This window comes from Felis catus, chromosome E3, assembly GCF_018350175.1.
Source record: "Felis catus isolate Fca126 chromosome E3, F.catus_Fca126_mat1.0, whole genome shotgun sequence".
In the NCBI taxonomy this organism is placed as follows: domain Eukaryota; kingdom Metazoa; phylum Chordata; class Mammalia; order Carnivora; family Felidae; genus Felis; species Felis catus.
Genome location: NC_058383.1, coordinates 4,115,215 through 4,137,899, shown reverse-complemented (window position 1 = coordinate 4,137,899; position 22,685 = coordinate 4,115,215). Strand labels below are relative to the sequence as shown.

General features: G+C 57.8%; 1 protein-coding gene across 5 annotated transcripts in view; it reads right to left on the bottom strand.

Annotated features, from left to right (window-relative positions):
- Window positions 1–22,305, bottom strand: part of SLC29A4 (solute carrier family 29 member 4) — a 28,091-nt gene extending 5,786 nt beyond the window's left edge. Inside the window, exons 1-6 of one of the 5 annotated variants that reach the window (XM_045047427.1) lie at window positions 21,962–22,305; window positions 6,335–6,519; window positions 3,182–3,313; window positions 2,785–2,898; window positions 2,185–2,313; window positions 423–497 (exon numbers count right to left, since the gene is read on the bottom strand). In XM_045047427.1, the coding sequence (XP_044903362.1) occupies window positions 423–497; window positions 2,185–2,313; window positions 2,785–2,898; window positions 3,182–3,313; window positions 6,335–6,509 (625 nt within the window). In that variant the 5' untranslated portion in view covers window positions 6,510–6,519; window positions 21,962–22,305. Of the gene's footprint in view, window positions 1–422; window positions 498–2,184; window positions 2,314–2,784; window positions 2,899–3,181; window positions 3,314–6,334; window positions 6,520–10,195; window positions 10,245–21,961 lie in introns of those variants that run through there. The other 4 variants (XM_023246822.2, XM_045047428.1, XM_023246823.2 and 1 more) reach the window with 4 other exon arrangements.
- Between the last annotated feature and the right edge of the window lie 380 nt (window positions 22,306–22,685).

Sequence of the window (22,685 nt, the reverse complement as noted above, 5' to 3'; positions counted from 1 at the left end):
GTGAGCAAGGGGGGGCCATTCGCTGACCAGGGGCGGGAGGACAGGGCAGATGGGCTTGGGAAAGCGGGTCTGAGAAGCCAAGCGGGGGTGCCGGGCGGGGGTTAGCTCAGGGGTCTGGGGCTCCGAGGACGGCATGATGCTGGATGTCACGGTTTGGACAGGCTTACCCCCACACATACACGCACACACAGACACACGGGCACTCCAAGCCACCACAGACCCCCGCTGGGAGACGTGTATGCTTCTCGCGCAAAGGACTGCATGCTTGGAGAGATGTGCACACATCAAAGCCACGTCCCTTCCCGCCAGGAGTCCCTGCCCCCCACCAGCCAGGCACGGGGAGACGGCGGTCAGGGTCCCCAGCGCCGGGTCCATGGCATGTCGTGGGGGGGGTCCCCTCCAGGGGGCCTGCTGCTACTTACTCTCCCCGGTCATCACGCCCTGCGTGTACCTCTTGGGCAGCATCCCCGTGTAGCCATAGAAGCTGGATTGCTGCACTTGGGGGGACAGAGGAGTAACCGTGAGATGCCACCCATCACCTGTCAGCTTGGAACCAAATTCACAAGTCCGAGAGCACACATTGGTGAGGGTGCGGGGAAACAGACGTGAACATCGCGGGCAGCACAGAGATTTGGTCCCAGCGCCCTGTCCCCCAAACCGAGCGTGCGCGGCCAGCCGGACCCCGTGACTGGCTCCGGCCAATGAAACACATGCAGCGACAACGTGCCCCGCGTCTGGCCGAGGCAGTGAAAAGCCCACGTGGACTGGGGGTGTGTCTTTCCCCCAGCAGCAGTGACCACAGGGAACCCGTGTTACAGTTACCGCTGCGGCCCGACTCCCAGTGACTGTGGAGCACCGCCCGCATCCGCGTGTCAAACGCGTGGCAAGAACCAGAAATAAGTCTCGCTCTACAAAGGCACCGAGATCTCGGAGCCAGCTGGTTTCTAGAGCCTCACTGCTCTCGTCCCAACCAGCACCGGGTCTAAGGGGGTTAAAGACACTGGCTCGGACCCTGCAGGTTGGCGCATCCGTGGTCTACACGGACACCCTGGAGCGGTCACACTGGGAAAACATCTGCTTTTTAACCAAATGGAACAGAACAAAACAGACCCGAGGACACTGCCTGGAATGAGAACACTTTCCAGAAGCCTTGATTTCACTGATAAACAGGTAACTCACACTGGCTTGTAACAGGAAGTGTGTTTCTTCCCGCTCAAGAAGAACTTAAAGAGCACAAAACAACAGGCCTGGACCTTTCCAAACGTCACGGCCGGCCGTGGAAACCTGAGGACCCTTGGGGATTAAAGGGGATTAACGACGAACGCAGGACACGATCCTGGATCGGATCCTGGATCAGAAAAAGAAAACGCTAAAGACGTTCCCAAGGCGATTGGTAACACGCGCATATGGGTTGTAGATAAGGTACCGTGGGGATCAGTGTTCAGTTCTCGGACGTGGGCAGCGTTCAATTCCCAGACTCGGGCAGTTGTAACCCGGTTACAGATGAAACGTCTCGGCTTTTAGAAAATACACCCTCCGGTGATAGTACGCAGGCTAGACACGTAATGACGTCTGCGCGTAACCCCCGAACGGTTTAAAGGGAAAACGTAGCGTATTTTATGTTGATGTGCATTCGGGGGCAAAATTTATACGCACCTATGTACGTAAACGGGGGGGACAGTGGGAAAGCCTATCCGACAAAACATTAGCAACTGGGGGTCGGTGTATGGGAATTTATTATACTATTTTTGCAACCTTCCCGTGGGTTTGAAATAGTTCTAAAATTAAAAGTCAGAAATACAACTTTGAAAGCCAGTCTCCAAGAGAAACACAGTGGCGTGGTCACGTGGGCAAGATAGTTCCTGAAATGCAGTCTCCATCTGAGAAAGCCAGGGAACTGCCTCCACGTCCACAGGGCATGCAGGGGTGTGCAAACGTGTGCCCAGCCTGTGTGTGCGTGTGCGGAGCGTGCACGGGGATGTGGCAGGCGCTGTGCGTGTGCACTGTGTGAGCACCCGCATGGGGCACGCACGGGGGTAGGTGCCAGCACTGAGTCCTTGTCACCTCGCGTCGTTACGCTCCCAGCAGGCGGACGGGGTGGGGGTGGCATGGCCAGCAGTGGGTACTCAGGGGCTCGGCCCCCGCCCTGCCCGCCTCCCCCCCACCCCCGGCCCGGGCTCCTACCTGTGCAGCCTAAGGCCACGGTGCCCACAGCGGCCAGGTTGATGGCGTAAGCCTGGTCGTGAGAGAAGAGCTGCAGCCACACGTCACAGATGCTGATAAAGAGGAGGGGGCCCAAGGCCAAGAGGTAGCCTGAGGGACGAGAGGCCAGAGACGTGGGCACATGAGGCTGGGGGCTCCCCCCGTGCCACCCCTCCTGCAGAGCCAGGTCAGAGGTGCCCTCTCTGTCTGCCTTTTCCCCTTTATGCTGGGAGGGCCGAGGGCACCTTAGAGGGCTCAGGAAGGGTGCCTGGAAGGCTTCCTGGAGGAGGCCCCATTTGAGCTGGGCCTTGACACCGGATGTTGCCATGAAGAGGAAAGGGACAGGAAGAAGAGATTAGGCCCCAGGACGCCATGTGGGGCGCACAGAGCCTCCCCAGGTGCAGGTGTCACGCTAGCACGTGGTGCACCCGCCACAGGCCTGACCCTACTTTCATACGCTGAACTCTGTAACAGTCCTAGGACATGTGCCCACTTCATAGATGGGGAGAGTGAGTCGCAGGGAAATTGGGGTGAGTGGCAGGCCGGATGCGTGAGAGCTGGGAGCCCCGGTGGGCAGCGTACCCGCGGTAATCCTGGTGTGAAGGTTCAGTCTCTCCACCAGCACGTTGTTCAGGAGCACGGCCACCAGTGCCACCAGGATGTAGGTGAGGCTCATGTCGAACACGATTGAGGTCCCTGCAGGGGGCCAGCCAGCAGCAGGTGCTCGGGGGGAACCCCGCTCCCTGCACCCACCCTCCCTAGGGGCCGCTTCCTTGCGCCGCCCGAGACTGGCTGACAGCCCAGAGAGGGTGAGCGGGCGCTTGGAGTCGCTCCGCGTTCGGCAGCCGAGTGAGGATCTGAATAAAATGGGCTTCCCCGAAACCGAGGCCCGCTTGCGGGGGTCTCCGGAGGGTGGCGGGCCAGAGCTGAGTGCGCCGGCCGGCCTGTGGCGGGCGGGACACGACCGCGGGGGACCCACCTGGGTACTTGTGGTGCAGGTAATCCACGTCGGTGATGAAGCTGTTGTAGGGCAGCAGGAAGCCCACGCCGGCCAGCAGCATCGCAAAGTAGATGGCGTGGTAGCGGTCGTCGGGCACGGGCTCCCCTACCGCTAAACCCAGAGGCGGCAGGTTAGAGGCGGACAAGCCCCTCGGAGCCATGGCCGCCGTGCCAGGACCACAGTCTACCGTAGCACCGCCACCCCCACATCCACGGGCCATCGACACCGTGGTCACCGCCCCCACATCCACCAGCATCGCGGCCACCATCCACCTTCGTGGCCAGAGCTGCCCCAGTCATGGCAACCACCCACGGCCATCACCATCACGGCCACCAAGCAGCTGGCTTGACGGGATGGAGGAAGGGCCGTCGGAAGACTCAGCCAAGGTGGAACCCTCCAGAAGGCTGTGTATACTCTAACTCAGTGTCTAATACATGGGGTGATCTTCCCTTCGGCACCCAGGTGTCCGGGGAGCATGGGCGGCCGTGGGAGTAGCACCACTCACGATGACCTTCAAAAGCCCACGAGCAACATGTCTGCTCCCCACCCCTGTGCCTCGAGGCTGCCGGCCCAAGGGGACGGTCCTGGTTGCGACAGGAGAAGTGCTTCTACGCAGAGACACAATGATCCCATTGACCTGGGAGCGAGACGGCCACCAGGCACTCTGGACACCTCCCGGCCCTGAATCAACGGGCAGAGGAGAGGGCTGCCTTCCTGGCTGGGGTGGGTCAACCCGACTACCAAGGGGAAATCAGCTTGCTGCTGCCCGTGGGGACAGAACAGAATAGAACGGAAGATGACAATGTCCGGATTGCAAGAGGTTCCTTATGGCATCTCTTAGGACTTCCAGTCCCCGGGACTGAAGTCAACGGAAAACAACAACAATCCAACTGTAGCCTTTAGAAGTGAAGGTCTGGGGGCGCCTGGGTGGCTCACTCGGTTTGACTTCGGCTCAGGTCATGATCGCGTGGTCTGTGGGTTCGAGCCCCGCATCGGGCTCTGTGCTGACAGCTCAGAGCCTGGAGCCTGTTTCAGATTCTATGTCTCCCTCTTCCTCTGACCTTCCCCTGTTCATGCTCTTGTCTCTCTCTGTCTCAAAAATAAATAAATGTTAAAAAAAAAAAAAAAAAGTGAAGGTCTGGGTCAGCCCACCAAGCAAAGAACCAAGGCCAGCTAGGTGCTGAGGGTGGAGAGCACGAGGAATGGGTAGTGGGGAAAGGGGGTCATAAGTGCCAGCTAGGACCACGTGGCCCGCCTCAGAACCGACAAATGCCATTGTCACGCATGTTTCTTCCTTGTCTTGACATGAATGTTTGCATATGTGTATTAACCGGGAACTCGTGTTTTGTCTGCTTTGTGACCTTAGTGTCAAACTTAAGACACGTTCACGTGTTAACCTCCCATCTCAGTATTTATGTTACGAGCTATCAAAGGAGAGGTGGGAACGTGGGAACGTGGGCTTTGCATCTTCCTGGGAAAGGATCAGCGTGTTTTTGGTTAGCTGTGTCACCCCAGGCAGCGGTATGACTTTGTTGGTGTCTTTATTTGGAGATTAAGTGTGGTTTACAGAGCCGTGTATGGGAGCCAAGTGGGCAAGGGGTGGACTGTGGTGGTCAATTTTATGGGCCAATGTGGCAGGCTAAAACAGTCCCTCGTTGTTCAATCAGACACTGACTGAGGTGCTGTTGTGAAGGGATTTTGTGGATTAAAGTCCCTCCTGAGTGGACTCTAAGTTAATCAAAAAAAATTACCCTGGGTGGGCCTGGCCGAATCAGGCAAGACATGTAGGTCTTCCCAGAGCTGAGACCCTAAACAGCTCATGCCCCTGGGGTTTCCTGAGCACCTACCTTATGGACTTCAGACTGCTGTAGCTAGGCTCCACTGTGGATACTTATTTCCTGTAATAAATCCATACACGTGTGTATATATCTACACCTACATACCTACATCTCTCTGTCTGCTCTCTCTCTATGTGTCTGCTACTGGCTCTGTTTCTTGGCTGAACCCTGACTGACCCAGCCACCGTCACCAAAGCTACTATAGTCAATTTTTTTTAACGTGTGTTTATTTTTGAGAGAGAGAGAGAGAGAGAGAGAGAGAGAGAGACAGAGCAGGGGAGGGGCAGAAAGAGAGGGAGACACAGAATCCAAAGCAGGCTCCAGGCTCCGAGCCGTCAGCACAGAGCCTGGGCCGCCATCCACGTCTCTGGCCACATGCTATCTACCCGGCTGGCGGAAGTCTGGCACCTGGGGGATGGGCCGGGAGCTGGCCCTGCCTAGGCACAGGGGAGCAGCGAGGTTACTCCAACCCACTGCAGGGCTCGGCCAGCAGGACCTCTGCTTCCCATCTGCAGACAGAGCGGACGGAACCAGAGAATAAGCCCCTATTTCCGAGCCTGGGCTGGTGCCAGCATAAACTACAGCCACCCCAAACGAACTATCACAGGGGCCTCCTGAGCGCGGGGACAGCCCTAAGCGATGTTCTGGGGCTTCCACTGCAGCCACACGGAGGGTGGTACCAGTCCCCTTCCTCTTCCCTAGAGGACATAACCCAAGCGCAGACAATGGAAACTTGCCCACGGTCCCCCAGCTGGCAGAGAGACGGGGGGCTGGGGCTGAACCCAAACCTGTCCAGGGGCAGCCCTCTACCCTGCAAGTCTGATCTCAGAGGCAGCCGGCCTGGTTCCTCCATGTGGGGAAACAAGCTCAGAGAGGTTTAGGCCCTTGCCCAAGGTCACACAGCCAGGATGAAAATCAAGTCTTTGAACCTCACATCAGTCCTTCTTCCAGGCTCTTTCCCATCTCCACTGAAGGGAGGCCACTGAACGTGACCCAGGCGACCCATGTCACTTCCAGGCGGAAGCCCTACGGGGCAGACTCACCTTGCGCCCCCTGCAGCCGCCCAGGGGTCAGGAAAGCCCATGTTAAGACGAAGCCTCCTCAGCCTGGCTCCCTGACCTGCGCTGGATGCAGCGTCGGGGCGTGGGCCCTGCGACAGCGGGCTTGCGTGTCCCCGTGGCAGGCGTGACCCATCCCAACACCCCCTGGGGCCTGCGCTCGGAGACCCCCCCGCCAAGGCGCCCCTCCCCCAGGGCTCCGGTCCCCGCGGGGCCAGGCTGGCACCCTCACTCACCAGAGTCCGTGAAAAGCGGGGCGCCCCCGGGCCCGCCATCCTGGCCCCCAGCTGTCCGCACGGCCACCTCCTCCTCCAGCTGGCAGCCGTCGAAGCCGAAGCTGGTCACCACGGCCCTGTCCGGCGTGCCCGCCACGCTGGGCTCCTTGAGGCGCTGGCTGCCCACGGAGCCCATGGCAGCCGCGCTGCGGGGAGAGGCGGGGAGGCCGGCTGAGCCAGGGGGGCGCCCCCGCCCCCGCCGCGCCCCTGGGTCCTCGCTGCCACTCTCCCAGCCGCTCTGCAGCAGCACGGCGGGGTCCGCGCCCCTGCGCGCCTCGGGGAGCCCGGGACAGGGGCCCGAGTGCAGCTGGCAGCAGCGCGATGGGAGGGGAATCGACGGCGAAGCAACGGTCCGGGGCTGGAGCGCCGGGTGGAACAGCCAACGCGGCCCAACGCTGTGCCCCGTGTCCCACGCACGGCTTCCCTCCGCGAGGGGGCGCCCGACGCAACTCATCCAGGGCGGTGTGCGGTCAGAGGGGGACACCTGCCCCACCCCCACTTGCACTCTCTCTCAAAAGTAAATAAACCTTTAAAAGTTTAAAAAAAAAAAAAAGAAGCATGGGGCGCCTGGGTGGCTCAGTCGGTTAAGCGTCCGACTCCGGCTCAGGTCACGATCTCTCAGTTCGTGGGTTCCAGCCCCGCGTCGGGCTGTGTGCTGACAGCTCGGAGCCTGGAGCCCGCTTCGGATCCTGTGTCTCCCTCTCTCCCTGCCCCTCCCCTGTTCGCGTTCTGTCTCTGTCTCTCAAACCAAGGATTAGAAAAAATTTTTCAAAAATGAATAAACATTAAAAAAATTCTACAAGAAAGGAAGAAGCCAGTTGATCCATGACGGAGAGGCACCCCCTGTGTAGGTAACGCTGTGGGCGCAGCTGGGTGGGGGGAGTCTTGTTTTCTTTCCCTAAGAGAGTTACCAAGTTTTCCTTCTTTTTCATTTTTAAGATTTTTTTTTTTTTAAAGTAATCGCTACACCCAGCGAGGGGCCCGAACTCACAACCCTGAGATCAAGGCTTTCATCCTCCCCTGACGGAGCCAGGCAGGCGCCCCAGCAATTTGGTTTTGTAACAACTGTTACTCATTTATCTGATCGCAAGCTCGCCTCAGAGAATCTGACACAGAGGTGGGGCCGGAGCATCGGGCACTGAGCGCGGCATCTCGGCCCGCACCAGCGTGTGGGAGAGCCCCCAGAAGCAGCCAGGGGAAGGCCCCCTTCCCGAGGGATCCCACGTGCCGGGGACTACTCCAGGCTGCTCTGAGGTTGGCCTGTCACCACCCTCCACCTCTACCTGCCCTCGTTTCGTCTCGCTTCCGCCCGCTCTCCCGCCTCAGTTTACCAGCTCTCAGCCTCCAGTCACCGAGCGCCTCCTGCTGGCCCCATGTTTCCACCTTTCCCAGCTCTCCATAGAGTTTCTACTGGGGCCTTGGAGCCCGGAGCCATCCTGCCTCCAGGCTGCTCCGGGGACTGGGGAAACTGCCGGGCTGATGGGCACCCAGGAGTATGGAGGAGAGGGTCACCGGCTTCTCCGTCCGGAGGCCAGAAGCAGGTATAACCTCCCTACAGGCTCGGTGCTTTTCCTGAGTGCCCCCCAAGTCCCGGGCCTCTGGCCACATCTGGAGCCGGGAAGCCCAGTAAGATTTAGGACAGAGTTGGGCCTGGTGTGAATGACCATGGCCTCGCTCCGTGGCCTTGGGCAGGATTCTGCACAGGAGGCTCGAGACCCTGGGCTCCGCCTTCCCAGCCTCCCTGGATAGGGAGGCCAGGGAAGGGGCCAGCGGCAGAGCGATGGAACACTCAGGATGGGAGCCCATCCCCAGAGGACACCCGAACCCCGAACTCCTGACCTGTGTTCTGCAAAGCTTCCCAAGACGCAGCGCCCTGGCCACGCCTGGCCACGCCACCCGGGAGGGCGGACGTGCTCAGCATCAAGCCGGGAGGTGGCCCCACTGCTCCCTCTGGCTCCTTGGTGAGGCAGGCAGCTGCCACCCACGATGCCTGCCTCAGCCACCGTCCCCATGTGCTCCTCCAGGCCCCTCTTGTGGGATCCCCCTGTGGCGGCCCCATGGCCCCTGGGCATGACCTCACCGGCCTGGGCACGGGCCAGGCCTCACCGGGTGACAGAGTGGGGGGGGGGTGCAATGAGATGGCTCATCTCCACCTCTCCTGGCCTACGTCTCCAACTCGTCCCTCCCTGGCCCCCTCACCCACACCAACAGCCTTGGAGCCTCGGATCGTCTCCGACCCATCCCTCCTCTTCTCCTGTCCCTCTTTAGTTAAAATTTAAGGACACGCATGTGGATTTAAAAATCTGAGACTGCCCGGGTTCTTCTCTGCTCCCACCGCACCCCCCCCCCCACTCCTGTCAGAAGCCCTTGATGTCCACCCCTGGGGAGTTGAGAAGACACGGTTCATTTCTTTGGCCATCAGGTCACTAGTCACTGCTCAGTGGGCCACCCTGGGCCTCAGTTTCCCTACCTCCCTATTGTGGATGAGGATGGGGAGAAAGAACTTCATAAACTGTGGGGGGGGGGGTGGCGGCTGGATTGTCAAAGGCTTGGTGGCACACGGGAGGTGCTCAGAAATCACACAAGCCCCCGCATCAGGACACTGCGGCAGGCTGAGAGGGATCTTGACCCCAGCGGTCCAGAAAGCCTGGCTCATGCCCCTGCTTGGCACAGAGAGCCAAGGCCAGAGGCCACGAGGGTCGGATCCGAGCCCCGGCAGGGCTGACCACCTTTGGCGCCCTCATTTCAGCTGTGACTGAGCGGACACGGGTTCTGAATGGGCTCCCCGGGTGCTGTGAGGCACTGGGTGTCTGGACCCCAGGGCCAGGCTGACCCTTCCCTCCCAAGGGCTGTGCTCGGCCTCCAGAGGCGACGAGGAACCTAAATTCTATTGGGAAAGCCAGCCTGCTGGCCCTCTCAGGCCTCACGCTGGTCTGGGCCAGAAGCCCCAGCTGGCTGGCCACCCTCGGACGGCCCCGGCCCCCTGTGCCCGGGCCCGCTTGAGTTCTCTGCTGCTCCTCCACAGGCTTCCAGACTGCCCCAACTCCTCCCTGTTGGTTCTGCCCACAGAAAAGTGGGCTTCAAGGCTCCCCGGCCGCCCCCTTCCTACAGCGGCTGTTGGAGAGGTGAAGGCACTGGCCGCGGCGCTGGCTGGTGACTCGCTCAGCCCAGACCCACCTTCTCCTCCCTGGCCTTGGTTTCTGCAGGTCTCAGGGCTGACAGCACCCTGCACCCCCCAGGCTCCTTCTGCCAGGCCAGCCCTATCAGCAACAAAGTTGGCTCCCAGGCCTGTGCCCCCCAGGCAAAGGGCAGACTCCGCAGGCTACCACGAGGTGACCCCCCCGGCTCAGGCCCTGCCTCTTACAGCAGCTTTTCCAAGAACTAGGAGGCAGCTGGCTGGGGGAAGAGGTGTGATGGGGCAGAGGGGGTCCAGGGAGGAACTTCAGGTGGAGGGACCCTTTGGGCCTGCCGGGGAGGCAGGGAGGTGGCTCCCAGATCTGGGCACGGCCTGGGGCCACCGGCCACTCTCCCCTTTCCCGGGTCTGGGTCCTACGCTCGCGGCGGGGGAGCCGGCCCGGTCCAGACGCTGGATGGGGCAGGGCAGGAGTACCCTCTTCCTAGGATGAGGGGGGGGGGTGGGAGATTCGGGGTCCCCAGCGCCACGTGCCCCCGCCCCTGGACTCAGCCGCCCGAGCCGGCGCGGAGGGGGAGGGGGCGCGGAGTGGGGCCGCGCGCGCCGCAGACAAAGGCTCCGACAGGTCTCTGCGCCCCAGCCCATCGCCGTCCCCGTCCCCGCCCGCCACCTCCGCGGTGACCGCTTACCTCGGCACTGCCCCGGCCCGGGGGTCCTCGGCGCGCCCGGCCCCGCCTGTGCCCGCCGCCCCCGCGCCGGGACCCCTGGGCGCCCGCGCCCCACGCCCCGCGCTTCGGGCCCGGCGCAGCCGGCGTCCTCCGCGGGTCCGCGGTCCGCGGGCCCCGGGTCGGCGAGCGCGTCCGGGGGGCGCAGCGGCGGCGGCGGCGGCGAGCGCGGCGGGGGCCACCGCGCTCCGCCCCGGCCCGCCCCCCTCCCCCCCTCCCTCTCGGAGCCCCGCCCTCCCCTCCCCTCCCCCTGCCTGTCTGCCCCGCCCCCGCCCTCCCCAACCCACGGCGACCGCAGAGGCGGGACCGGGGCCGAGGCTGAGGTCGTCTCCCCGGACACCCCGGGGAGGGGCGTGGTGGCACCGGGCCACACCCCGGGTGACCTGAGGTTGACCTAGCCCGCCACCCCCAAGCCCACCTCCCCGCGTGGATGCCCAGGCTCACTCATCCCCTTCCCCACTCCTCTGCCCTGAGTCGGCCGGGGAGGGGAGGGGGGGCAGGCCTAAGGTGCCCAGGTCAGTGGGTGGGCCAGCTCACGGGGTGGCCAGACTCAAAGTTTTGAAGGATGAGTAGGAGTCCGTGGGCTGGAGACCTTGAGGTGCGCGGATTCCAGCCAGGTCTAAGGATGGCTGCTGCCCCCTGTGTTGCTCCCTCGCTGGGTCCCCACCTCGGTCCCGTCTCTCCTACCCCCCAGCTTGGGAGCAGCCCCTGACTAGGTAGATGGAATTATAACCTTCTCTCAGGGCTGAGGGCCCCAGCTCCTGTGCCTCTGTCTGAGCCTCGGTTTATTCTTCTGTAACGTGGTTTTAAGAGAGACCGTGGAAGCTCAGGGGACCTTACAGAGGGGAGCCCGCTGGGGCCCTGGCACAAGAAATGAGCCAGCGATGGGGCGGTTCCACATGCAGGGAAAGGGGTCCTGCCTCAAGGTGACAACAGGAACCGGCTGGGAGGTGGTCCTTCCAGGGCTGGGATCTGTGTCCTTGGGAAGTAGGTGACCCCCTCCCCACCTGGGAACCAGCCACCAGGATGGGATCAGAATACAGCACCTGCCAGAGCACCAGCCACGCCCCTACCCGGATCCCTTTCCACCAGACTCGCTGCTCCTCCCCCTGCCCTGAGACCCACCTCTGCCGTCCCACAGGAAGCCCAGAGCCCACACTGTGGTTGGCACCTGTTCTCAAAGCCTTGTCTCCCTCTAAAAGACTAGAAGTCCCCTGGGAGAAGGCCCTGCTTGATTTCTGTTTGGATCGTCAGTGCCCGGAGGAGTGCATGGCGTGGGGTGAGAACCAGATATTTGTTTGAAGGGTGGACTGAACTGAGCGCTGAATAAGGCTGCACTGAGTGAAGTGACAGCGTGCGCTGAGGGTGGACGCTCCCCCTGCCCTTCGTCCGGTGCCGTTTGGACCAGGGGAGATGGCCAGCTGCTCTAAGAAACTGACCTTAGAGGAAATGAGCCTCGTACTTCCCATGGGTCTGGAGCTTTGAAAGCTCTCCTCCTGGGGGGAAATAAAACTTATTCGGGGTGGGGGGCACCTGGGCGGCTCAGTCGGTAAAGTGTCCGAATCTTGGTTTCGGCTTGGGGCATGATGTCACAGTCCAAGAGTGCGAGCCCCATATCAGGCTCTGTGCTGACAGCACGGAGCCGGCCTGGAATTCTCTCTCTCCCTCTCTCTCTGCCCCTCCCCTGCTCTCTCTCTCTCAAAATAAATAAATACACTTTAAAATTTTTTTACAAAATTACTCGGTGTGTGTGAGACGCTGTTCTAGATACAGAGGACACGTCAGGGTCCCTGCCCCCGTGGGGTGTCAGTCCCCAGCAAGCAAGCAGTCACTTCAGGAAGTGTCAAATGCCTGCAAGACAACAGGACAGAAGGATGGAATAGCGTGTGACTGCGGGGATGGGGTGGGCATCATCGTCTAGTGGTCAGGGAGGGCCATTCTGGGAAGGTGACGCTTGAATTGACTGATGGGAAGGAGCCCATGTGGGGAGGTTTGTGGTTAAGGGTGTTTTGGACAGAGGGAACAGCAAAGTCCCGGAGCCAGAAAAAGCTCATTATATTCAAGACCAGAAAGAAGGTCAGTGTAGCGGGAACAGGGGAGGAAGAACCTTCCGGTGGGAGACGGGAGGTGAAGTCAGGGCAGAAAGCAGCCTGAGGGGGGCCTTGTTGGCAGGGGGAAGGTCGGGGAGCCCCAGAGGTGTTTCGGTTGGAGGAAAAAGCGTGAGGTGATCTATGTTTTTAAAATCCTCCGTCGCTGGTGGGAGTGCAGATTGGAACACCCTTCTGGAAAGTAAATGGGCCCCCAAAACGTGCCTACCCTTTGGTCCGGAAAACCGAGCCCAAGGCAGTCATTCTAAATACAGAAGAGGCTTGTAGAGGAAGAGGTGCATTGCACCATTGTTACACTTGAAAAACTCAGAAAGGCCAGTGAAGGACCACGTAACCACACAGAGAAATCCTGTCACCACTAGACGGTATGGTTCTGGGGTACTTCCAATATCATGGAACCGCCAAGGTCAAAGTGGTAAGTGACACAGAAACAGGAAACGGGAAGGAATACAGAAGACATTTTGCATCGAGGCCCCAACGTTAAAAAGACAAAACAAACCCAGAAAACGGGTAAAATGATTCTCTGGGAACCTATAAATGAGCAGACCACCTGCTATCAGAAGAGAAAGGAATCTAAATAGAACAATCACTCGACGGAAGATAGAGAGTTCCTGGGTTTGTTCGTTTTTTTTAATGTTTTATTTATTTTTGAGAGAGAGAGAGCCAGAACACGAGTGGGGGAGGAGCAGACAGAGAGGGAGACACAGAATCTCCCAGCACAGAGCCAGACACGGGGCTCGAACTCACAAGCTGTGAGATCATGACCTAAGCTGAAGTCGGACGCTTAACCAACTGAGCCACCCGGGTGCCCCAAGGGATCCTGTTAAAGAACAATATATTACCCCTGTGCTCAAAAACCCAGGCTTGGTTGGGCAGGTTCACAGAATTTCAGAATGTTACCAAACTTATATAGAAGTTACTTACAGTAAACTTCACTGTTCCGGGGCACAGGAAAAAAATACAGAAAGAAAGAGCTTCCTAAACCTGACAGATTTCTCTAAGAAAAGAACACATCAGTCTCACCTCTGAATATCAATATAAAATCCTCAATAAAATAGTAGCCAACGAAATCCAGCAGCACATTGAAATCAGCAAGCTCTACAACAGGGAATACAGGGCAGGTCTGATGGAAACTATGCTATTAACATCGTGGCTCGTAGTTAACAGCTCAAAGAGGAAAACACGGTCATTGATACAGATACGAAAATGGCAAAATAGGGCACCTGATTGGCTCGGTTGGTTGGGTGTTAAACTCTTGATTTCGGCTTGAGTCGTGATCTCACGGTTTGTGGGTTCAAGCCCCATGTCAGGCTCTGTGCTGCCAGCACGGATTCTCTCTCACCACCCACCCCCCGCCCCTCCCCTGCTTATGTGCTCTCCCTCTCTTAAAATATATAAATACAAAATTAAAAAAAAAATAATAAAATGGGTGAAATACATTTGGTTGGCACTTGGTAAAATGCAACCTCTGTTCCCAATGACTTGCAAAGTTTAATAAAATAGGAATCAGTGGATTTTTATGTGGACAGCAAGTCGAAGGCACATCTCTTTATTTTTTTTTTTTAATTTTTAAATGTTTATTATTTTTTTTGAGAGAGACCACAAGCAAGTAAGGGGCAGAGAGAGAATGAGACACAGAATCCGAAGCAGGCTCCCGGCTCTGAGCTGTCAGCACAGAGCCTGATGTGGGGCTCCAACTCACAAGCTGTGAGATCATGACCCGAGCTGAAGTCGGACGCTTACGTGACTGACCCTTAAATTTTTAACATTTATTTATTTATCTTGGGGGGCGGGGAGGGGCAGAGGATCTGAAGCAGGCTCTGCCCTGACAGCAGAGACCCGGATGCCGGCTGGAAACCACGAGCCCTGAGGTCACGACCTGAGCCAAAGTCAGATGCTTAACCCACTGAGCCACCCAGGTGTCCGTCTGGAATAATCTTAATTAGAAATGTTCAACACCTATACAAAAAACTTGTAAAGGGACATTAAAAAAAGAAGAAGAAAGAAAAGAAAGGAAAATCTTTGCGAGGAAGATAAATAACCCAGAGGAAGATAAATAAACAGAAAGGCCTGCCCCGTTCTTCGGCAGGAAGACTAAAAGTGTGACCAAGATGTCATTTCTCTAAATCGATCCTCTGATCTCACATCATCCCAGTAGAAATAACAGCAAGATGTCCTTCCTCTGGAATCAGACAAACTGATTCTGCAATTCATATGGGCAAATGTAGTCGCGAGAAGGATCCCAGAAAAGACCGAAGAAGAAGGAGAAGGAGTCGAGACGAACTTGCCGGACACCAAGGCTGAAACCAAGCTCCTGTACCGAGAGTGGTGTGGGCTAGACTCTGATGAGACGAACCAATCATGGGGACAGAGCGTAGTTCCGGAAGTCACCCGAATGTGTGCACCGATGAAGGTGGCCTGACGTGTCGACGGGAGGAAGATAGATTATTGTGTAAGTGTTGCTTGCGCTGGGGGGGGGGGGGGCAATCTGAAAACAAAATAAAATAAAATAAAATTGGGTTCCTATCTCACGCCATATACCCAAGCGGAAACCAAACCCTACCACCAACAGAATAACAAGAAAACACTCCAGATTTTTGGGTTTTAATCATCTTATAGGAAGAATGTTCTAAGGAAGGCCCAAAAACTCAGAAGCCATTAATGAAAAGACCACTAAAAATAAAATGTGTGCGTGGAAAAACCCATTATAAAAAAATGGAACAGTGGGGGAAATATTTGCGACACATATGACAGGTATTACTTCCTTAATATATAAAAAGCACCTGCAAATCAAAGTGGAAAAGATCAAATAACCAATAGAAAAGATGGGTAAAGTCCATGAACTGACAATTTACAAAAGAAAAAACAACAACAACAAAACCAAAACCACAGTGGCTCCGACATATGAAAAATTGCCCCAGTCTACACCTACTAAGAGAAACACAAATTAAAGCTATGATGAGAGGCTGTTTTTCTCTTATCAAATAGGCCAAAACCAAAGTTTGAGGCAAGAGGCCCTCACACCCATGAGGGTAGACCGTAGACTTGTACGTCTCTGGAAGGAAATCCGCACCTCGGTCAAAATCTTTTTTTTTTTTTTTAAATCTTTTTTTTTTTTAACGTTTATTTATTTTTGAGACAGAGAGACAGAGCATGAACGGGGGAGGGGCAGAGAGAGAGGGAGACACAGAATCGGAAGCAGGCTCCAGGCTCTGAGCCATCAGCCCAGAGCCCGACGCGGGGCTCGAACTCACGGACCGCGAGATCGTGACCTGAGCTGAAGTCAGAGGCTTAACTGACTGAGCCACCCAGGCGCCCCCCTCGGTCAAAATCTTGAATGCAGAAACCATTTGATCCATTAACTATCTTTTAAGAATGTGTACGTGATACTTGCATATCTGGTCAAAGCTATGTATTCAAGCGATATTTGTTGCTGTTTGCTAACACCAGAAGATTAGAAGCAACCTAAATGCACAACAATATGATGGTATACTATGCAATCGCTAAGAAGAATGAGGCAGGTCTACTTGTATTGATGTGGATCCGTTTACAAGATACACTGTTTAGTTAGGCAAAAACAACACCAACCAACCAGATAAAAAGTTGCCGAAAACTATGATGGCTAATTGTATGCATCAACTTTAGGCTGGCCCATGGTGCCCAGGTATGGGTCAAACGTTGTTCTGTATATTTCTGTGAGAGTGGTTTTGGATGAGGTTTACATTTAAATCGGTGGACTCTGAGGGAAGCAGATTGCCCTCCGTAGTGTGGGTGGGCCCCGTCCAATCAGTTGAAGGCTGAATGGAAGGGGAAGCTGATCAGCCCTGAGCAAGAGGGAGTTCTGCCAGCAGACAGCCTTTGGACTTCAGCCACGACGTCAGCTCTTCCTGGGTCTCCAGGGAGCCGACCCACCCTGCAGATTCGGGGCTTGCCAGCCTCCATAATTGTGTGTCAATTCCTTAAACTAAATCCCTGTGCACGCACACGCACACGCATCCTGTTTCTCGGGAGACCCTGACTAATACAGTGTGCAGAATATGAAACCGTTTGTGTTTAAAAGGGAGAGCATAGGGCCCCTGGGTGGCTCAGTCGGTTGGGCATCTGACTTCGGCTCAGGTCATGATCTCAGGGTTTGTGGCTTCAAGCCCCACATCGGGCTCTGTGCTGACAGCTCAGAGCCTGGAGCCTGCTTCAGATTCTGCGTCTCCCTCTCTCTCTCTCTGCCCTCTCTCCCTTGCTTGCACTCTGTCTCTGTCTCTCTCGAAAATAAACATTAAAAATAAAAGAAAAAGAAAAAAAGGGAGAGCATAGCTGGGAGTGCTCACCGGCCCATAGGTTGTTCTGGAAGGATGCACCATAGGCAGGTGATAGTGATTGCCTTGGAGAAAGGGGCCTGTGGGGCTGGGGTCAGAGAAGGGACACTTATTTCTACTGTGGCCTTTTGCACAAGTGGAATTTTTAAAGGGGCGCACGCAAGATACACAATTGTGCACACGGTATATCCACTCCACACAGAGAAATGATTATAACGAAAACAACATTGGTCGTCACTGAATATTCCTCTGTGCGTCTCCACCTTTTCCACGGTAAGCCACGGTCATCTGTAACGCTTTTTGCCACACACATGCTTATCATGGAAAACAAAACGTGTTTATGTGCAGGGACGCCTGGGTGACTCAGTCGGTTAAGCGCCTGACTTCGGCTCGGGTCCTGGTCTCACCACTCGTGGGTTCGAGCCCCGCGTGGGGCCCTGTGCTGACAGCTCGGAGCCTGGACCCTGCTTCGGATTCTGTGTCTCCTTCGACGCACAGCCTGCCCCCCAGAGATGCCCGCTCGCGGGAGGTGAACGCCGGGCCCCGTCCCGTCTTCAGCGCAGCGTCTCCCGCGAAGGGCCGGCAGACTCCTCACCGCGGCACTCTGCACGTGTACTGGGGACTCGGTGACTCACGCTGGCCACGGGGATGTCGCTGGTGGTACGGAAGCGTTTTCACCTCAGCACCGCCGCGGAGACACGGCCGGCCGGTCCCCCGAGAGACAGGAGACGGGTGACGCGCAGCCACGCGGCCGAGGCTGCCCCCGGAGCCCCCGACGGCCTGTGGGCAAGCCGGTCAGGGCGAGCAGAGCCACCTGGCCTGCCACCCTGTTGCGTGCCGCTGGCCCGTCCGTTACGTGGCAGCATTGCGGCCATGGAGAGTGGAGACGCCGACTCATCGATGTTAGCCGTGGCTTTGAGGGCTACGCTGTCCTGTGCCTGGGGACAGATGTGTGCGCCCCGCCTTGCCCCATGCCGGGGGAGGGACTTAACTGCACTCCTGTTCCGTCACCTGGGCCCGGGGAAGTGTATCCAGCTTGGTGCAGGGGGAGGCCGTGGCGGGGTCCGCCTCGTGGACAGAGTGAGCAGGGGCCTCGCTTGGCAAGTTCCAAGTGCTGTTGTAAATGGCCTCAGATGCTCCCCCCCCCAAAAAAAACAGGTCATCTTTCAGTAGGATGGCTACCAAGTCCTCCTCCGTGGCCTCTCGGCTTTTGACTCTGCCCTCCAGCCCACCTTCCCCGACATAGTGAGCTTTCGAAAAGGCGTCCTTCTGCTAATTCTCTCCCGTGCTTCCTCAGCGCGGCAGGGATTGAAACCCAAAGCCCGAAGTGTTCTGACCCGGCTGACTGCTTCCGACTGTTTCCTTCCACTTGCTGACCCTCGAGGAGAGGCTGAGAAGGGGGCGTGGGCTCCGGGTGGGCTCGCTGTGCCTCGGGGCCCCCCGGCAGGGGGGTTCCGCTCAGCTCCGCTCAGTCCAAGCTGGTGTGATTCCTTTGCAAACTTTGTGGGCTTCCTGCGTACCTGACTGCGCTATGCTCCGTCGGGCAAAAGCCACACACGCGCGTCTGTCGGAGACATCTGTTTGGGGCCATGCGACAGGCACTTCAGAGTTTGAGGAGCCTGCTCGTCGAGCAGAGAGAGGCTAAGTCTCCAGATTCCCAGAAGCCTTTCCATCTATCGAGAGTTTCGAGAGTTTCAAGCATGGCCTGGAGTGTTTCTTAGCCACGACTTTTACTGTGGACAGTGGCACCTTTGAGATTTTGCTCGACCTGACACTGTGTTACGTCAGCAATACTCTACATTTGATCTTTGCCTCAGGTGAATCCTTTCCCTGGGGCCCTGGGGTCTTTCTTCTTCTTCTTTTTTTTTTAATTTGTTTAATGTTTATTTATTTCTGAGAGAGAGAGAGAGAGAGCAGGGGAGGGGCAGAGAGAGAGGGAGACACAGAATCCAAAGCAGCTCCGGGCTCTGAGCTGTTAGCACAGAGCCCAAAGTGGGGCTTGAACCCACGAACTGCGAGATCATGACCTGAGCTGGAGTCAGATGCTTCACCGACTGAGCCGTCCAGGTGCCCTGGGTCCGTCATTTCTAGTGGCCCATCCAACCCACCCTCCAGGTGCGAGTCCTTGTGCAGGAACCTCGAGGGAGACACTGGCCCAAGCTAGACTTTCTAGAATAACTCTCACTGTTGCAGTGACGACAGCCTCCAGCCTGGCCATCCATCGTCCATCCTTCCCAAGAGGCAGGGGCCACCGCAGACCTGACACTCAGTCTGGGTGATGCGCCTCACCAAAGACCAGCGGGCGACTCAAAGCATCATCCTACCTCCTCCAGCCACAGAGTGGGCTTGTCTCGTTTTGGGGGAGAGAGGGACTCAGGATGAGCTTTAAAGTAAACTTAACGCCTGGGTGCCCGAGTGGCTCAGTCGGTTAAGTGTCCGACTCTTGGTTTTGGCTCAGGTCACGATCTCACGGGGCATGAGTTTGAGCCCCGTGTTGGGCTCCGCGCTGACAGCATGAAGCCTGCTTGGGATTCTCTCTCTTTCCTTCTCTCTCTGGGCCTCGCCTGCTCGCATTCTCTCTCTCTCTCTCAAGATAAATAAATAAATGAACAAACTAACTTAATGTCCGCAAGAAGATCCATAAGACTTGTATTCATAAGGGTAAAAACCCGGCCACAGCCCAGGCATCCATCCATCCAGCAGGAGACGAGTCAACAGACCGGCTCCTTCCGCACCACGGCGATCTACGCAGCAATAGAAAGGAACATACCACTGATACCCCAGTAACTGTGAGGAATGTCAAGGGCGTTGCACCCACCGTGAAAAAGGCCGACCCCAGAGGGACTCCTATCCACTCGCACGAAGTTCTAGTCTAGGCAACACGGATCTAAGGTAATTAACATGGTGACCACCGTCGGGGAGGGCAGGGGCACAGGGCACTCTCCGGGGCCAGCGCAAAGCTCTCTATCTCGGCGGAGCTCCGGCTGCTGCTGCAACGTGTGCATCTGTCACAACTCCCCAGGTGTCCGTTTTAGATTTGTGCCTTTCACTCTTTGTGAGTTTTGCCTAAAAACAAAAACCAAATAGCAAAACAAAAACAACCCCCTCCCCCCCCAAAAAGAACAAAAAGCAAAAAAAAAAAAAAAAAAACCACAGAAAACAAAGCCAAACCCGATACTGACCTCTAGCTAATGACCTGCATGTTGAGGGGTGAAGTTCACTGATGTCTGCCACCGACTCTGAATGCACTAAAAACAACGTGACGGGTTGGTGGCTGGCGAGGGGGACGCGGGGACGGGCAGCTGTCCCAGAAAGCCAACAGAGCAAATACAGACAGTGAGCATATGGGTGATCGCTGCACAATTCCTTCGGATCTCCTTTATGTTGAAAACTTTCATAATAAAATGTCGGAGGAGAGAGAAGGATCAAGAGAGCCCAGCGGCGCCCCCCGCCTGGCCGTCGCTGCTCCACGGGGGCTGTTTCAGGCCACGGTGGCTGTGCCATCTGCTTCCTACGGAGCTCAAACCTAATTTAGTCCCAACTTATTAACTTAAAGCCCATTAGAATCTTCCCATCAACTGGTATTTGCAGCCAACAGCCAGACAGAGAGAGAAGCGCGGGGCCTGCCCAGGACACACGCGGCCAGGGAGGGAGAGGGAGCCTCCCGGGGGCAGAGGGAGGGACGCCGCCTGGGCTGCCGTCCAGGGCCAGCCAGCTGGACGCGCCGGGCACGGCCGGGCTCCGCAGATCGCCGAGGGGCGGGGGTCTCCACCCCTCAGTATCGCCCCTGGTGCAGGGACGGCCTTCACCTCTGTCGCCTTCTCTAATTCTTGCGGGGACTGGGGCACCCCCACCCCCGCCGAGCCCCTTTTAGGGATGAAGAAGCCAGCAGGTGTGTGGTGGGGTGGGAATCCCCCAGGGATGCTGGGTCGTAGTCATACATGCACCGTTCTTCGCGCTCACAGCCACCCCCGGGGACGCAGGGATTATTGAGTCACCTTAGGGCAGGTCCCAGGGACCAAGGCATCAAAGCCTGTTTCTGACCGTGGGCAGAAAAGGCCCCTGGGACTGCCAGGCCCAGAGAGGAGAAGGCCCTTGCCCCGCGTGGCCCGCCAGGACGCAGAGTCAGCCCCGCCTCTGCCCCCCCCCCCCACCCCACAGTGACTCCGGGAGGGGAGGCTGAGGCTCGGAGAGGCGGGAGGGCTTGGCCCAGCCACACAGCGAGGCCAGGCAGACACTCGTCCCTCGCTTGTCCCTCCCCCGTCTGCCTGCCCTGGGTTATGCCACGCCCTGGAACGCCACACCCTTAGACCTGGAGATCAAAGGAGTGGCCCTGGCCAGGGCTGTAAGCGGCCTCCTGGGTCTCCCCGACTCGATGCCCCAGGCCAGCCAGCAGGGTCCCAGGGCTCCCAGGGCTGCTGGGTCTGGCCCCGCTCCAGGAGCTTTTAGTAGGAAGAGCTCTTTATTACGGCTGCTGTGGATGAGGCTGGGGGGGAGCCTTGGAGGGAGCCTGGGACCTGCTGGGAGCCCTGACTCCCCCTTCCCTGCCATCCCCGCCCGCCTAGACCCTGCACAGCCTCTGCGACTCCCCAGCCACATCCAGCCTCCTGTGGCTCCCCCTCCCCCACGGTCCGTCCCAATCTCCTACCCACGTGGCTCCCTCCACCTGCAGGGACTGCCCGTCCACACACACTCGCCACTACCCTTCGGCTTCTATTCCTCTGTCCGCAAAGCCTCGGGGAGCCTCCCCTGACTTTGGCGAGGTAGGAATGACCCTGAGCACTCACTGGGTTGTCAGGCATCGGGGAATCTTTACCTGGACCACAGCCCGAGTTACAGAGGGGGCTGAGGCCCAGAGAGGTGAAGCCACTTGTCCAGCACCACACAGCTCAGAATCTTGAGGACTTAGCTCCTCCCTGGGTCTCAGGGCAGGGCTGGGTCTCGAGGAGGGCTCCGTAAGTGAAAGGGAGGATTACCGTCAGGAGGGTGGGGGGCGCAGAGTGATGCCAGCCCAGCGTCACCAGATGAAGGTGACCAGATTCTCGTAGACACCTCCGTTCCCAGAGCACCTACACGATGTCTCACGTTCTGCTCTGGAATCAGCACGCCCATTTCACAGATGAGAGGATGCCAGAGAGTCACAGAGGCTGGCCCAGGCTCTCCCGGCAGCCTCTGCGGGAGGGGAGGGGAGGAGCAGGTCCGGGACGGGAGCGGGTGTCCCGCTGGAGATCGGCCGGCCGCACCTGAGCCGCACCTGAACCGAACCTGAGCCGCACCTGAACCGAACCTGAGCCGCACCTGGGCCTTACCTGGGGCTTGTCTTGCTCAGTCGGAAGCCTTACCGGTGCAGTTAGAAATTGCTCGTCAGACACGCTGTTCGCCGGAGGCTTTGTACTCTCTATTTACAAGAGGAGGCTTGTGAGCAAATTAGCAGGGTAACCAGGGAAAATGTTTGGCTTCCGTGGGTGGGAGTTGGAGCCATCTGTTCCCGAGTGCTGAGCAAACACTGGAGCCGTCGCGGGAGCCGGAGCGCCCGGCAGAGCCGCGGAGAGAGCCACCTGGCCCCGGTGGGCTGTGTGACCCAGGGCGGGGTGCTCACCCTCTCTGGACCTCAGGGTCTGCCTCGGTGGGGCCGAGGGGCTGCGGCTCCACAACGCGCCCTGCCTGCCTCCCTTCTCCTCCTGCACACCCCCCCGCCCACTGTGGTGTAGACGAAGCCCCTCCCAGGCGGAGGAAGCCTGCCGACACACAGCTCTCTGGGCCTTCCCAGCACCGGCCTTTGAGGTTTTAGTTGCCATTGGATTTGTTTTGTTCCCAAGCTGCCGAAAATAGCTTTATTGTTTCCTCTGAATATAAGGACGATATTTCGCCAGCCCAGAAATGTAGGACATAAACCAAGCGAGAGCCCCCCCCCCCACCTTGGACGGACACATCCGTTGAGCAGAACGTCTCTGTGAGCAGTCTGGGGTCCACGTGTGCGGTGGGATCGCTGGCGAGAGATTGCAGAGACCGGGACGGAGGACGGCCACCCCC